Here is a 15862-nt window from a genome sequence, read left to right as displayed (position 1 = left end):
TTCCAATCCCTTGTGATGATACCCTCAGCAACACTACTCCTGTAAATATGTGCGATTGGTGCCAACGATTCACTAGCACATTCCCTGAGGACCCTGGGATAGATATCATCTGGTCTTGGTGCTTTGCTTGCACATACATTTCTTAGAAGATTTAGGACCTCCACATCTTCTACTTGAATATGGTTGGTTTTATTACCCCATGCAACACCCGTATATCGAATATCATTATCTCCATTAAAAACCTACGCAAAAAAGTCATTGAAAGCACTACACACGCCTACATTGCTCTCTACCCTAGAGCCTCCTATTGAGAGGGGGACCAACTGTCCCCTTACATCCATTATTGACGTATCGAAAAAATGATCTTGGGTCAGAGCCAATGTTATCTGCCAACCTAGATTCAACTTCTTTTTTACTATCTCTGATCACTTTCTTCAATGCCCTTCTTTTATCAGTAAACAATGACAGGTCACCTTGTCCACTTTTATACACTCTGAATGCTCTTTTATTTAAAATAAAGGCTACGCACACTATTTGTGAACTTTAGGGGATGCGTTGTACAAAGACGCTTTTTTTCAAACAAAGGGTATGCCACCGTGCAAAACAGCAAAAAAAAACAGTTTCTTACTAAATTCTCCACATTGACTTACCACCCCAACTGATTTCAACCAGTCTTCGAAAACTTCAGCTAACCTTTCTCTCAAAGCATCAAAGCTAGTTCTCTGAAAAGAAGAAACCAGTCTTTTGTTATCAACCTTACCCAAAACAGAGAAACCTCATGACACGATGTTCACTGAAAGAAAACTCATCCTCCACTGAAACATGCTCAACAAGATCGGGAGGTGGGAGGGGGCTCATGTGGCCTGAGCCCTCTAGGTTCTAGTGCCACTGAGGTGCTGTATCTAATGAAATTTAAATTAAAATTTAAACAAAAATTAAATTTTTGAGTGATTGTTTTTTACTATACTATGATCACGTTCTAGGGGGTACCCCCTCCCCATGGCAAAGTTGAACATTTATCACTACTGACTAGCTTTTAACCAATGTTGACATGTCTGCATGCTTCAGGCAATATGGAATTTGTACAGCCCCAGAACGAATTGTTTGAAGTCCCATTATTTCTTATGGTTAAGGTTGTTTCGGATTACGAGCTCCATTTATGTAACAAATTATTCTCACAAACAAAAATTCCACTGTAAATAATTTTATAAATTGTACGAGTGGATATGTCTAATTCATTCTTGATTTAAAATGAGATTTTTTTCAACTCTTAGGAACAAGCTTTTTATGTTATAGCAGTTGTTCAAGCTATGAAAAAGGTAGGCCTATCTTTTCATTTTTTTGTATGTAACTGTTAATATTCATTGCTTTGTATTTCATGTTCATTTTGAAATTAAAATGCATGAAGATAAAATATAAAAATGAACTTTTTTATATTGATTTGAAAATTTTAGATAAGTGCAATGAAGTTTCCATGTAACAAAGTTTATTCCTTCCATTTGAAAATTGTTATAATAATGTGGCAAAATTAATGGTAACTGACACTGTGGCTTGTTCACTGATACTGTAAAATACTTGAGTGTTCACCCCATCGTTATAGGTTGCCTTCAAAGGGTGATCCTTTTACAATTGAATAAATACCCTAATACTAATATTTCTGCCATTGTTTGAAAAGTGAATAAGCTGAACCTAAAAATAGACATAATTTAGAGGAGAAAAAAATTTCTGAAAATAAAAAAAATTTCAGTCCAAAGGTTCATTGAAAAAAAATGAAATTGAATATAGGTAGGCAGATAACATTTGCTCAGACCCAAAATCATTTTTTATATACCTCAATGTTCAGATCCAAAAGAATATGCAAATCGGGGTGAAATGGCATAGTTCTGCGACGAAAAACACCTGTAATTGGGTTGATCCGAAAATATAATTGTTTTTTGCTTGTATATATATGTCTTCCAGATGCATGCACGCCGTTACCTACTGCAATCTCCAGCACTACCGCTGCTTACTCTCTCTCTTAGAGAGTTTGCGCTGAAAGTAATGTCATAGTGAAAATAGTTTCTGCCTTTTTTTTTTGGGCACTTCTTTGCCGGCTCGGCCGTGCATTTTAAATATCGTTTCTAACCATCTCATTTAAGCTTGTTGCAGAAATGATCTAAAGCCTACAAGGTTATCGCATCATTGATGCTACATGAATTTGTTTGATGTGTAAATGTCTGCCTGTGCTTTCACAGTGTTTACCTCTGTGTGAACAAGGTGATCGTTGATCTTGTGCAATCATGCTGTGGTCCACTATTGGTTGTTGAATCCGCTTCCAGACATCTTGGTTATCTCTTAATCCTCTGAATGCTTACTGATGGACTTGTGTTGTCCTGAGTCTACTGATGACCATTGATGTTGAGATGAATTCTCCAGATAGTCCGGACTGACTGGCAGGGCCAGACTTAGGCAGGTGCGAAGGATGTGTGCTAAATTTTAGGGGTCGCAAAATGGGAAAAAAATACTTTTATTACATTGTGACTTAAACGTTTTTAACAAAGCAAATAGCTTATATAAAATTCTGTCCAAGAACTAAAATTCAGACATATTGAGCCCTCTATCCTAGAGTTTCCACAGAACCTCCCCCCCTGCCCCCCATGCCAAGAAAAGGATGCTGATAGATCCAGTACCCTGGGTGCTGGACCAGATAGATACTAAATTATTCAAAATTACGTGAGAGGCATTATTCATGATTGTCAGGCTGAAAAACTGTAGTTGTGGCCCTGGGTAGATAATCGGTTCTCTAGCCTGAATGTCCCCCACAACCTTTAAGTGCCTGGGGGCCAGGGTTTGATTTTTGACGTCAAAAACTGGTTTAAACTGTCAAAACTGTCAAAAACCTAAATGAATGCCTTTTGATAATGTTTTGAAGGCAATAGGTGTACAACATGATGAAAAACTTACTTTTTGGCATACTACAATGTTTTATTTTCAAACATTAATTTATTACAATAATTAAAACGAAATATTAATTATAATTTGCAATTTAAAATTTTTCAACATAAGAGTCTAGAACATATAAAATATAATTTTATGGTTTATTTATCTAAACTACTCATTACCTGTGTTCAATTTGCTAAGTGGAATAGAGCTGCTTATTCAAAATATGTATAATAGGGCATCAGGGTTAGGTTCTTGACCCCAGAAACTAACTCGGTATTAAAACTATCAAAATCTCACTGTCTATGATGTCAAATAGTTTTTGTTAACTTCATAGATATGTTAAATAACAAAACACTTACTTTTATTTAGATTAAAGGGTTTTACATTCAGAATTATAATTACTGAGGAAAATACCAATTTTGATATTTTAAATTTTGTGATCTGCCCAAAATTTTATTCCATATAAAAATTCTCATGCAGCATCTGTTAATACACTAATTAAACTCATTTATTTTCACCTAAAAATTTCTTAGATCAGGGTGTATAAATTCACAGAGCTTTAAAGAGTATTTTCAACCAAAGCAGAGCTGACAAGACTTGATACCCAAAGCATTTGTTTTGCACGTTTGAATACAGCTTCAATTGCAATATAAAATCCATTGCATTATAAATGCTAGTAAATGTACCATATCATAGTGCAAAAGTAAGAATAAACCAAGTTTGACATATACAAGCTAGCATTGCCAAATTAATTGACATTTTAGTCCTACAATTTGATAGTTGACATACGTGAAATCCTATTTGAAGGCTAAAGAGTGTAACGTGCAGAGAAGTGATATTGAAACCATATGGGTTGAACTTGAGAACAAAAGACGTCATAAAATTATTGTTGGGGTTCGTTACAATCCACCGAATGGGGATCCAAACTACATCACCAAATTGCATGATGAAATTTCCTACATGTGTAAGTGTAAGAGGGTTCTCATACTGGGGGATTTCAATTACCCAGGTATTGATTGGGAGAACCTTTCATCTGTAGATCAGTATGAAAGAGACTTTCTTAAGTTAGTGCTCGAAAATTTTTTGTATCAGCATGTATCAGAAGCCACTAGGGCCACTGTTATTTTGGATTTAGTTCTTACTAGTTCTGAGGATCTAGTTGAACATGTTTTGGTGGGGGAGGAGTTTTCTTCCAGTGATGATCGTATCATCAGATTTCACCAACTTTTCCTCGGGTAAGGTTGATAACAAAAGACTGGTTCCTTGTTTTCGGAGAACTAACTTTGATGTTTTGAGAGAAAGGTTAGCGGAAGTTTTCAAAGACCGGTTGGAATCAGTAGAGGTGGTAAGTCAATGGAAAGAATTTAGTACAAAGCTATCCTCTGTTTTGCACAACGGCATACCCTTTGTTCAAAAAAAAGCTTGTTTGTACATCGCACCCTCTATGTTTCACGGATAGCGTTGGGAACCTTAATTGTGAAAAGAAAAGAGCATTCAGAGAGTATAAAAGTGGACGAGAAGACCTATCATTGTTTACTGATAAAAAAAGACTGTTGAAGAAAGCGATAAGGGATAGTAAAAAGGAAGTTGAATCTAGGTTGGCAGATAACATTGGCTCTGACCCAAAATCATTTTTTCGATATGTCAATAATGGATGTAAGGGGACAGTTGGCCCCCCTGTCGATAAGAGGCATTGGGTTAGAGAGCAATGTAGGTGTGTATAGTGCTTTCAATGACTTTTTCGCGTAGGTTTTTAATGGAGATAATGATATTCGATGTATGGGTAATCGAATATCATTATGTATGGGGGTAATAAAACCAACCATATTCAAGTAGAAGACGTGGAGGTCCTAAATCTTCTAAGAAATGTATGTGCAAGCAAAGCACCAAGACCAGATGATATCTATCCCAGGGTCCTCAGGGAATGTGCTAATGTATTGTTGGGGCCAGTCGCACAGATATACAGGAGTAGTGTTGCTGAGGGTATCATCCCAGGTGATTGGAAACTTGCTAATGTTGTTCCGATATTTAAGAAGGGTAGTAGACAAGCAGTGTAAAATTATCGTCCAGTGAGTTTGACGAGCTCCCTCTTGAAAATTTTGGAAATTATCATCAAAAGGCAGTTTCTGAAGTGGATAGACGAGAATAATGTATTGTCGGATAATCAGCATGGGTTCGGGAAGGGGAAGTGATGTGTAACTAACCTCCTTTGCTTCTATGCTCACATGACTAAGGCTTTGGGTAAGAGCCAAAATGTAGACGTTGTTTACCTTGATTTCGAGAAGACATTCGATCGGGTCCAACATGGCTAACTCTTGAAGCGTTTACACGAGATTGGAATTGGGGGCAACTTGCTGAATTGAATAGAATCGTGGTTAAGAGACAGGTCGCAGCGAGTTACGGTGAACGGGGAATTCTGTGGTTGGACAGACCTCACAAGTGGAGTTCCTCAAGGAAGTGTCCTCGGCCCCATACTTTTCTCACTTTTTATCGATAAACTCGATCAGGGTATCGATGGGATTACTAGCAAATTCACAGATGATGTGAAGCTAATGGGGAATGAAAGCGATAGGGAGTTGCTCCAGACCAACTTAAACAGAATTGCAGCATGAGCAAATGAATGGAGCATGACGTTTAGCGTTGATAAGTGCATGATCGCTCATTTTGGTTCGAACAACCCACTGTTCTCTTACGAGTTGAATGGTGCCACTATCCCGGATGCAACTAGGGTCACCGATTTGGGAATTCTCATTGACGAGCGACTTAGGTTTTCTGAACATTGTTCAGCGGTGGTCAAAAAAACGAATAGAATGCTTGTTCTAATTTTCAAAAAGGTCTCTTCGCGTTCTCCTAAAGTCATTCTTCCGCTTTTTCGAGGCTTAGTTCGTCCTGGACTGGAGTATGCTGTAAGGTTTTGGAGACCATACCATCTCCATAGGGACATAGACTTGGTTGAAGGGGTGCAGAGAAGAGCTACGCGTGTTCTTATTGGCACACAGAGCTTGAGTTATGAAGAGAGACTTTATTTTTTGAATATGTTTACATTGGATGAACGCAGGTGTTGAGGAGATATGATCAAAGTTTTCAAAATTTTCAATGGGATGGATAGGATGGACCATGAACTTTTAGTACACCGCCAATCGACTGCTTTTACAAGGGGACACCAGTATTGATTGGTGAGAGACAATGCAAGTTTATGGTGTCGCAGGGAATTATTCTCTAATAGGGTTGTTAATAAATGGAATAGCTTGCCCTCGGAGGTAGTAAATTGTAACACAATAGACATATTTAAAAAGAAATACGATAAACATGTTGGGGTAAATCGAGAAGCTATGCATTCTTAGAATAAGACAACCATAAGTATTCTTTATGGCCGTTGTATAATATTTTATCATGTGTATGTATTGTTTATAATTTGTGTTAATTGTATTTTTAATTGGGTTGCTGTATTTTTGAAATATATGACATCCATATTTTTGTGGGCATCTTTTTATCAGCCACCTCGTTGGGCATTTTACCTGTTGTGGCATTGTATTTGTATAATTTAGTATTTTGATCGCTAGATATATTTCAATGTTATGCACAACAAGAGTATCGTTTTAAGTATCAGTGGTTATCTAGATAATTTAATAACAGAAATCACCATACATATATGATGTAATAAACCTTTTTTTAAAATCGTTATCTGTTGTAAAACGAGTACAGCAGATGGTTTATATCAATGCACACATATATAAGCAGTTGAAGAAATTTTGGAAGGTGAAGAGTCATTTTCAATCAGAGAATGTCAAATCATTCCATAGTTTTCCCTTTCGTGTTTATGCTATGCTTTATTCAAATTGTATATTTTATAAGAAAAAATATATATATTGTGCAAAATAATTTTGTAGAGAGTAGACAATTATTTTAGAATCATATTAAATATTTATTCTTTGTATAACATAGTCACTTTAAACATTACATGCAATTAACGTGTGCATTTCCAATGGGAATTTTTATATTGAAAAGCAATATTTGAGGTTTTTGACTGTTTTTGACATGACAGTTTAAACTGTCAAAAACTGCCATGTGGGTCATTCCATTTCAAATCACCCTGCAAAATGCCAAAATGACACCCATAGTCTCAGATTTCAATGATTTTTTTTTATTTGTTGCATTTACCATCCTTATTAACCGTGTGAAATATTATTTGCATATCTCTAAAACTTTTTGAGAAAAAAAATGTTAAAATTTATCAAAAACTCATGCAGATGACTTTTCCGAGGCTCAATTTTTAAGCAGCATTGTTTGAGAAAATAAATCATAATTTTTTCAATTTTCAATATATTCAAGTGAAATTTTCACTAAAGTGTTCACAAAAACATACAGAATATGAATAAAAATAATTCATACACTTACGTTTGAAATTTACATGCAAAAATATTATGTAAACTTTGTTTTTGTGGAATTTTTCGTTAGAAAAAATACAATTTTTCAAACGTATTTTTAGACCAGAGGCACAGCAGTTACCAAAACAACTTTTATTTTAAATTTCTCCTAAATATATGAAGTAAAATACTGAAGAAAAAAAATAATGGTTTTTTGACCGTTAATATATTTATTCTGGCTTGCAACACAAAATTCATCGAAATAAGATTGGATCGTTCCGATTTCAAATCATTCAACTAGGTACTGAAATGCAACCCATCATCCCGGATTCCAATTATTATTTTTTATTTATTGCTTCTACCATGCTTGTTGACCATGCAAAGTTTCATGTACATATCTCAAAAACTTTTTGAGAAAAAAAATGTTTTCTAACCTCACGAATGACGTCTCTTAGGCTAACCCCATTCAAGCAATATTATTTGTGAAAATATATCATAACTTTGCAAATTTTCAATATATTCAAATGAAATTTCCACTAAAATGCTCACAAAAAATGTAGATTATGACTAGGAAAGAAAATTTAAACCTTTGCATTAAAAAATTAGATTGCAAAAAAATCGTTGAAATTTAATTTTTGATTCTTTTTATAATAAAAACACAATGGCTCACCTTTGCTTTTTCATTTACAAAAGCTCTCCTGCTTTTCGCACAGCATATTCAGTGACATTGAACTCTTCAGATTTTTTTCTTTGTTCCCCTTTCTTAAAGAGGTCCCGGAGTTGAAATTTGCAGTTTTTCTCTTGTTGTGATGGTTAAATTGGGTCTTATTTCTAATTAACTTTATCAAAATAATCATATTTGCTTTATGTTTAATATCTTCATTAAGTGTGCTTTGAGATTCATTTTCTGGTAATTCTTCAAAAACTTTACAAACATTTGATTTTAAAGCGTTGCAAGCAGATTTAACTTTTCTTTTGGCATTGTTTGACTGGCACTGTGGAGCTACCCTATGAAGTTTAATTGGTGACTCTTCTATGTTCTGTAGAGATGAATTTATTTCTTCAAGTGCTTCTTGTTTAATAATTGACATTTTACCAAGTTACTTCTCTACATTACTATCACTGTTCATCTCTTCACAGTATTCAGTTTCTTCACCTAATTCATTGTTGTTTATATTCACTGTCCCTACAGGCATGGCATATTTTTTGCCCTGGAATTGATTTTGTACAATCATTTATTTCATTTATACGTGAAAAATACAAGTTTACTATGCTTAAACCTTTTGTTATTTTTTTCTTATGACATTTTAAAGGATTAAAGCATGCTTTCGGATATATTTCATACTTTGAGAAAAAAGCTCTATGATGCTTAAACACACAGTAGATAAATGTTCAGAACTTGCTCCACTCCTCAATATTGATGTCCGATGGGTCCAATGATGTAATGGGTAACAGATTTTACACTTTTGCATAACATTTTTTATGACAGTCAGATCCAGTTTTTTTTCCAACACTATAAATTTTGGTGTCTTTTCTGACATTTTACTTTGAATTCGAAAATGATGATATAAAATATTTAGCTCAAATGGAAATTGTGTTATCATAAGAAAAATTTGCTAACCCTGGAATAGGCTACTTTATGGAGCACATTTTCTGTCTTCAGCAAGATCATAATTGAGACTTGCATCATTTGATGGGGGGGGGGGGGGCAGTTTAGTTCTAACACTTTTGTTTTAGTTTTCGCAATGAAGCAGCAGCAGTTACTTTATCATCACCTGCTGGGATGATAAAGTCTTATAATTAAATAAGACACCAGCTGCCCTCTGAAGGACAAAGACCAGTGTGCCATAGTTTATATCTTCACAGAAGCTATTATTATTTTTTGCAATCATCATCACAACAAGAAACATCACATCTTATACACCACCACCAGGCATTATATACATTATGTTTTCAATTCTACTCTCTTCCATCTGCCTCAGCTACAACAATTAGGTTGTAGCTGATAATTATTTCATTCTTTGTTATTTAATGCCTCATATTCTGGCTTTTTATCAGCAATTTTAAATTATTTCTTGGGAAAAATATATATAGACTTGTGTTAAATATTATAATGTAGATTTTTTTTCACACAAGTATAACCATTTCATATTTATCATATACATTAAATATATGTTTATTAAAATATATGCTGTAAAAATCAAAGTAATTAAAAAAAATTTAACACTGTTGCGGTAAAAAAACTTTATAATTAAGCATGTTAAAAAACTCCAAAAATACATCTATATATATATGATTAATATTATCTGGATTTATCAAATACAAAACAATTCTTTATACAAAAATATATCAGATTGCAAAAGTTCGTCTTTGTTGCATCATAAGAAATATTTATAGATCAATTAAAAGTGAAATTAATTATTTGGAATTTGAACACTTCTAAGAATCTGAACATGAAGGTTTAATTTGAAAAATTATTTTATTCACCCAAAACCTTTTTTTTTCACCAACTCCCATTTGACACATTACATTAACATTTCTAATTATTTCATGAATTCACTTAATCCTAGAATTTTAAAATTTATCAATTGTTTTGAATTATTGCATTAATTACTCATGAAACTTAATTTAATGAATACTGTAATAAATATATAAGCGTACATGAAAAATAAAATATAAATTTCTTTTTACTAAGCATGAATCATTATATTAAGTCAAAATGTACAAATATAATTAATGTAGTGATATAAGTACAATTGTGTTTTGTTACTCAAATGTACATATTAACCGTCAAAATAATGTTTACTTTTCTAGTCTTCTTAATATATTAATAGGATTAAATTTAAATAAAATTGAAAATTCATGCTGTGCATCCAAAAAAAAGTGTTTAAAAAATTGTGTCAAAAATATAAAAAAAAATAAATAAATAAAATTTAAATGACTTTTTCCCTCTAAGGTTTACATTTTTTCTATTCATAATCTGCATTTTTTTTGTGAGCATTTTAGTGGAAATTTCATTTGAATATATTCAAAATCTGCAAAGTTATGATATATTTTCACAAATAATATTGCTTGAATGGGGTTAGCCTAAGAGACGTCATTCGTGAGGTTAGAAAACATTTTTTTTCTCAAAAAGTTTTTGAGATATGTACATGAAACTTTGCATGGTCAACAAGCATGGTAGAAGCAATAAATAAAAAATAATAATTGGAATCCGGGATGATGGGTTGCATTTCAGTACCTAGTTGAATGATTTGAAATCGGAACGATCCAATCTTATTTCGATGAATTTTGTGTTGCAAGCCAGAATAAATATATTAACGGTCAAAAAACCATTATTTTTTTTCTTCAGTATTTTACTTCATATATTTAGGAGAAATTTAAAATAAAAGTTGTTTTGGTAACTGCTGCGCCTCTGGTCTAAAAATACGTTTGAAAAATTGTATTTTTTCTAACGAAAAATTCCACAAAAACAAAGTTTACATAATATTTTTGCATGTAAATTTCAAACGTAAGTGTATGAATTATTTTTATTCATATTCTGTATGTTTTTGTGAACACTTTAGTGAAAATTTCACTTGAATATATTGAAAATTGAAAAAATTATGATTTATTTTCTCAAACAATGCTGCTTAAAAATTGAGCCTCGGAAAAGTCATCTGCATGAGTTTTTGATAAATTTTAACATTTTTTTTCTCAAAAAGTTTTAGAGATATGCAAATAATATTTCACACGGTTAATAAGGATGGTAAATGCAACAAATAAAAAAAAAATCATTGAAATCTGAGACTATGGGTGTCATGGCTGGGTGATTTGACATGGAATGACCCGAGTTCGAAATGTCAAAATGTGAATTAGCAACAGAATTTTTAGGTATTCATATGGAGTTCTCTTCTGATTGTTTATATCTTGATCAGAAATCCTATATTTTAAGATTGTTACAGAAATTTAATATAAGTGAATGCAAACCTAGTGCTGTTCCAATGGAACCAAAATCAACATCTGCTAATTTCATGAGTGGGAATTTGTTCGAAGGACCATACAGGGAGCTCATAGGTTCTCTGTTGTACCTGGCTCACGTTACTCGACCCGATATTCTGTTTGCTGTCAATTGTTTGAGTCAGCTCCAAGAGCATCCAACTGATGTTGCTTTTAGTGCCTTGAGAAGGGTCCTCAGATATTTAAAGGGAACGGTTGACATGAAAATGAAATATAAAAGAAATGATTCCCCTGTTTCGAAATTGTCAGTGTATGTCGATGCAGATTGGGGAGCAAATCCCAATGATAAAAGATCAGTCTCAGGTAATATTATTATGATAAATGACTGTCCTATATCATGGTCGTGCAAGAAACAAAATTGTATTGCTTTGTCTTCTACCGAAGCAGAAGTTATTGCTATGGTAAAAGCAATTCAAGATCTTTTGTGGTTTAAGAACGTATCTATCTTCTGAAATAATTAACGTTGAAAATTTTGTTGTATATGAAGATAATCAATCTTGCAGTAAATGTGTAACAAATGAGAATAGTCATGGTAGGCTAAAGCACTTGGACATTAAGCTCAAGTTTTTACGTGATGTTATCAAAGAAAATAATATTCAAATTGAATATGTTTGTACTAAATTGCAAACTGCTGATATGCTCACGAAAGCATTGCCCAAATTTGTATTGTCTGAACTTATGCATTTGTGTTGTCTGAAAATGTGCGATTAAGGGCGGGTGTTAGAAATGTAATCACACTGGTTTATGTTATATATGTATGTGTATAGATGACGCTGCATGTCCATCAACCGGTCATTTCTAGTTATCTGCATAGGTGTGTATGTGCTTGTACATTGTGTCCTCTCTTGTATAATAACGAGTCTTCTTCCTGACATCGCCTCGTTCGCACCTCTCTCTAACAAATATTGTTTCAGGCGCTCGAACACAGCATTCAATCTTTCAAAGTGTTCATCATCAGAGGCTTTGGTAACTTTGATATCGTCCAAATACACATGAACGCCGGGGATTCCAGCCAGAACTTGTTCGATGCTTCTCTGCCAAATAGCAGGTGCTGACGCTATCCCGTAGTCCATCCTCTTGTGTCGGAATAACCCTCTGTGTGTATTGATAGTCAGTAGGTGCCTATCTCTTGGTTGCACTGTCATCTGTAGGTAAGCTTTGGCGAGATCAATCTTCGAAAATGCTTTTCCTCCCACAAAGATGTCATTGATTTTTGGCAACAGATGTTGGTCAACTTTTAGGACCGGATTCAGGGTAGCTTTGTAATCACCCCATATGCGAATGCTTCCATCACGTTTCGCCACTGGAACAATGGGGATCACCCACTCACTATGGTTCATAGGTTCAAGTACATCTTCAGAGACCAATCTTTCCAGCTTTTGCTCAACACGTTCTTTCAGTGAGAAAGGGATTTGTCTCGCTTTCATGAATTTCGGCTTGATTCCTGTCTTCAATTCGATGTGACACTGTAATTTCTCCAACCGACCAACACCCGGGGTGAAAATTTCAGAATATTTTTGAGGCAAGGTCTCAAGCTTTGAAGATCTCGAACCTTCTTGGGTGCAATGTTTCATCTCAGGCCAGTTTGTAGCCATTCCCTTCCGAAAATTGCATTTACTGGTTAATTCACCAAGTACAGGTTCTGAGTAGTTTGCTTTTCATAATGTTTATTATTAGTTAAAATTTTTCATTTTTACCACATTTTATATTCTTGGGATACATTCTGATGTATCATCACGTTTCCATCACGTATCTTGAAATGGCGTAAGATGGTATACACGGTTTTTCTCAAAAAGTCTCATAAAAGTGGCCTGAAAATTTTTTTTTTTTCATATGAAGTATCTTAGTTATTTAAAGTTATATACAAAAGCCAAAATTTCTCATTCTTACAACATTTTCTAACGTTTGGCTACATTCTGAAGCTCTATCTTTAGCAAATTCATAAATAAGGATTGCATCACACATCTAAATGTAGTGGTGTATTATCTCACAGGGTTTTTTTCCCCTTCACAAAGAAGCAGCAACAGTAGTGACACCATCATGCTAGGGGCAAGTCGTCCTATAATCCAATAAAGACACCAGCTGTCCTTAAAGGACAAAGACTAGTGTAGTAGTAGTTATATTACCTCACAGACATTTTCATTTTCTTTTCCATAAGAAGTACCAGGTCTCGTACTGTATTGCACCCAGTCTTAATATTCAACTTTTTTTTTATACTTTCACTGTTAAGCCTAGTAACAGATTTATGAAAAATAATCAGCTATATACAGGGTGATTATAATTTAAGTTTTGATTCCAAAACTATACAATAAGTACTGGTCAGAATGGCTTAAAAATTTGCATGTATACTCCTGCAGCAATGGTTATTTTTTTGGCAAAAGAAAAAAAAGTGCAAAATGTGCAAGTAGATGATGCTGTACTTGGCCAGCAGTACAATCTATTTTGTGCAACTACATCATTTCGGCACTTTTACATCATCAGTGTGTGGATAGAACAACTTCTATCAAGATGCACATTGCAATACCAGCAAAACAGCTGCTGAAGACAGATTTTGACAATAACAGGATGCAACTTAACCCTTGCAACTTCTGGCTGTGGGGGGAGGGTACCTCAAAATGTTATGAACAGTGGTCAGATTGCGAACTTTGGTGAATTGCAATTTCTAGCGCATCCCCTATATGTTAGAAGTTCCTCAGGAATATTAACATGGGGGCACGTTTGGTTTAATGAAGGTGGATTGCAAGTGCATCCACATCATGACCATGGCATATTCTTATCTGTTGTTGAACAAGAATTTTCGTGCTTCACCTCATAGCCAGAACATGGTGGACAACATATTTAACATTTCTTGAGTAAGTTGTAGTTATTTGTACAATTACTTCGTGTTTTGCAGTGTTTCCATGAATTATGAAATCATGCAATGCTCATTAAGTTATCATTTTGCCATGACTGGCTGTCATTACCATTCTGCAAGCAAATTTCCCATGTGTTGGATGACGTCATTAATTTTATATTTTTGAATATTTCCCCCCCCCCCCCTCTGCCAAATAAAACTCTATTGCTTCAGGAATATTCATATCAATTTTCCAGTCATTCTGACAATCGTTCTTTTTATTACAGTGTTTTGAAATCAGAACTTTAGTTATAATCACTCTGCATATCATAAATCATTGCTAATTAATCTGCATTATTTATGCATCATTAAATGCATTATATTCACCTAATTTTTATTATAGTTTTTGCAAAATAGCTTCGTAATTAAGCATACTGAAAGTAACTGGAGAAAACATCTTTATATTATATATATGATTAATAATTAAAAAAATTTTCAAACATGTGAAGTAATCCATTGAGTTAAGCAAAAATAATTAAATTACAAAAATTGGTTTTTGTTAAAATGTAAGAAATATTTATTGTGATTAATTAATATGGGAATAGTGTTAATTACATTAATAAACATTTATTTTAATTAATTATTAGAAGTTTGAATGATTTTTCAGAAATTTTATTGTTTTTAATGTTAATACTATTGAAGGCAAAAAAATTGGTTTAAACCAAAAAAACCCGGTTTTTTTTTTGTTTTTTTTTACCAACCCTTGTTACATTACTATCCAAGCGCCCAGTATTATCGAGAAATTTGCATTTTATGATTAATGGCCAGTGATCAGTAATTTTGAGTTCAATTATCATAGTAATAAAATTCCAATCAGATTTACAATTTTAGACAAAAACATGATTAAGACATGCATATAAATGAGTGGGCTTATCTATATATGTATAGTGTAAGGATTCACTATATTGTACATGTTGATTTAAAATACTTTATTATATAAATTTATTACTATTAAAATTACTATGGGTTACTTTACTATTTACATCGCAGTCGAGTACAAACACATCTGGACATTCCGAAGTCTCGACTCTCTCTGTTCGTATTACACATATACATATATAAGTATACACTCGCAGCATTCACAGCGACAATCATGGATGACTAACACCATCTGCTGGACTATTGGTTGCTATACAATAGTATCGCTACAGAGTATCCCCCCCAGTGAGTAGGGCGAACGATACATGAAATTACTGCGAAATATATACGCATACGAGAGTAACATGAAATACAGTTGTTTTTTTTTTTGTTTTTTGGATTGGTTACTAAAGATGATTTGCATTATTTGAAGCTAAAAAAATATATATATAAATACTAAGAATTACATATATATAAAAACTAAGAATTACATATATATAAAAAAATGAAGGTAGAACAAAAAAAAATTTTGTTGTATGCATAATAAAAAATTGATACATAGATTGATTATATATAGTTGCCATTGATTACTGCAAATGTGGCAACATATCTTTCAGGAAAATGAACTTTTCGTCCATATCGAGTTGTACTTTTTGTAACTGATTGTTCAGACTGTTCTGCTATTGCAGGTTCAGACTGTACTGATGGTGTTGCAGGTTCAGAATGTTTTTTTGTTGTGTCTGAATTTTTCTTTTTCACAAATGCAGGTTTTACGCGATCAATTGACACTTTGACTGTTCGGTTTGGAAGTTCGGTAGTCACT

At 33.5% G+C, this 15862-nt stretch overlaps 1 protein-coding gene across 11 annotated transcripts in view; it reads left to right on the top strand.

Annotated features, from left to right (window-relative positions):
- LOC149074117 (uncharacterized) overlaps positions 1 to 15862 on the top strand; it is a 420692-nt gene that overhangs the window by 59569 nt on the left and 345261 nt on the right. For all 11 annotated transcript variants that reach the window (XM_089246242.1, XM_089246238.1, XM_089246241.1 and 8 more), the window contains exon 2: positions 1275 to 1319. In XM_089246242.1, coding sequence (XP_089102368.1) covers positions 1275 to 1319 — 45 coding nt within the window. The remainder of the gene's footprint in view (positions 1 to 1274; positions 1320 to 15862) is intronic.

Source organism: Pholcus phalangioides, unplaced genomic scaffold (genome assembly GCF_987345545.1).
Source record: "Pholcus phalangioides strain wild (caught in Gottingen) unplaced genomic scaffold, Ppha-v1.0 ptg000017l_1, whole genome shotgun sequence".
Classification (NCBI taxonomy): domain Eukaryota; kingdom Metazoa; phylum Arthropoda; class Arachnida; order Araneae; family Pholcidae; genus Pholcus; species Pholcus phalangioides.
Note: the sequence above shows the minus strand (reverse complement) of the source record. Positions and strands in the feature narration are given on the sequence as shown.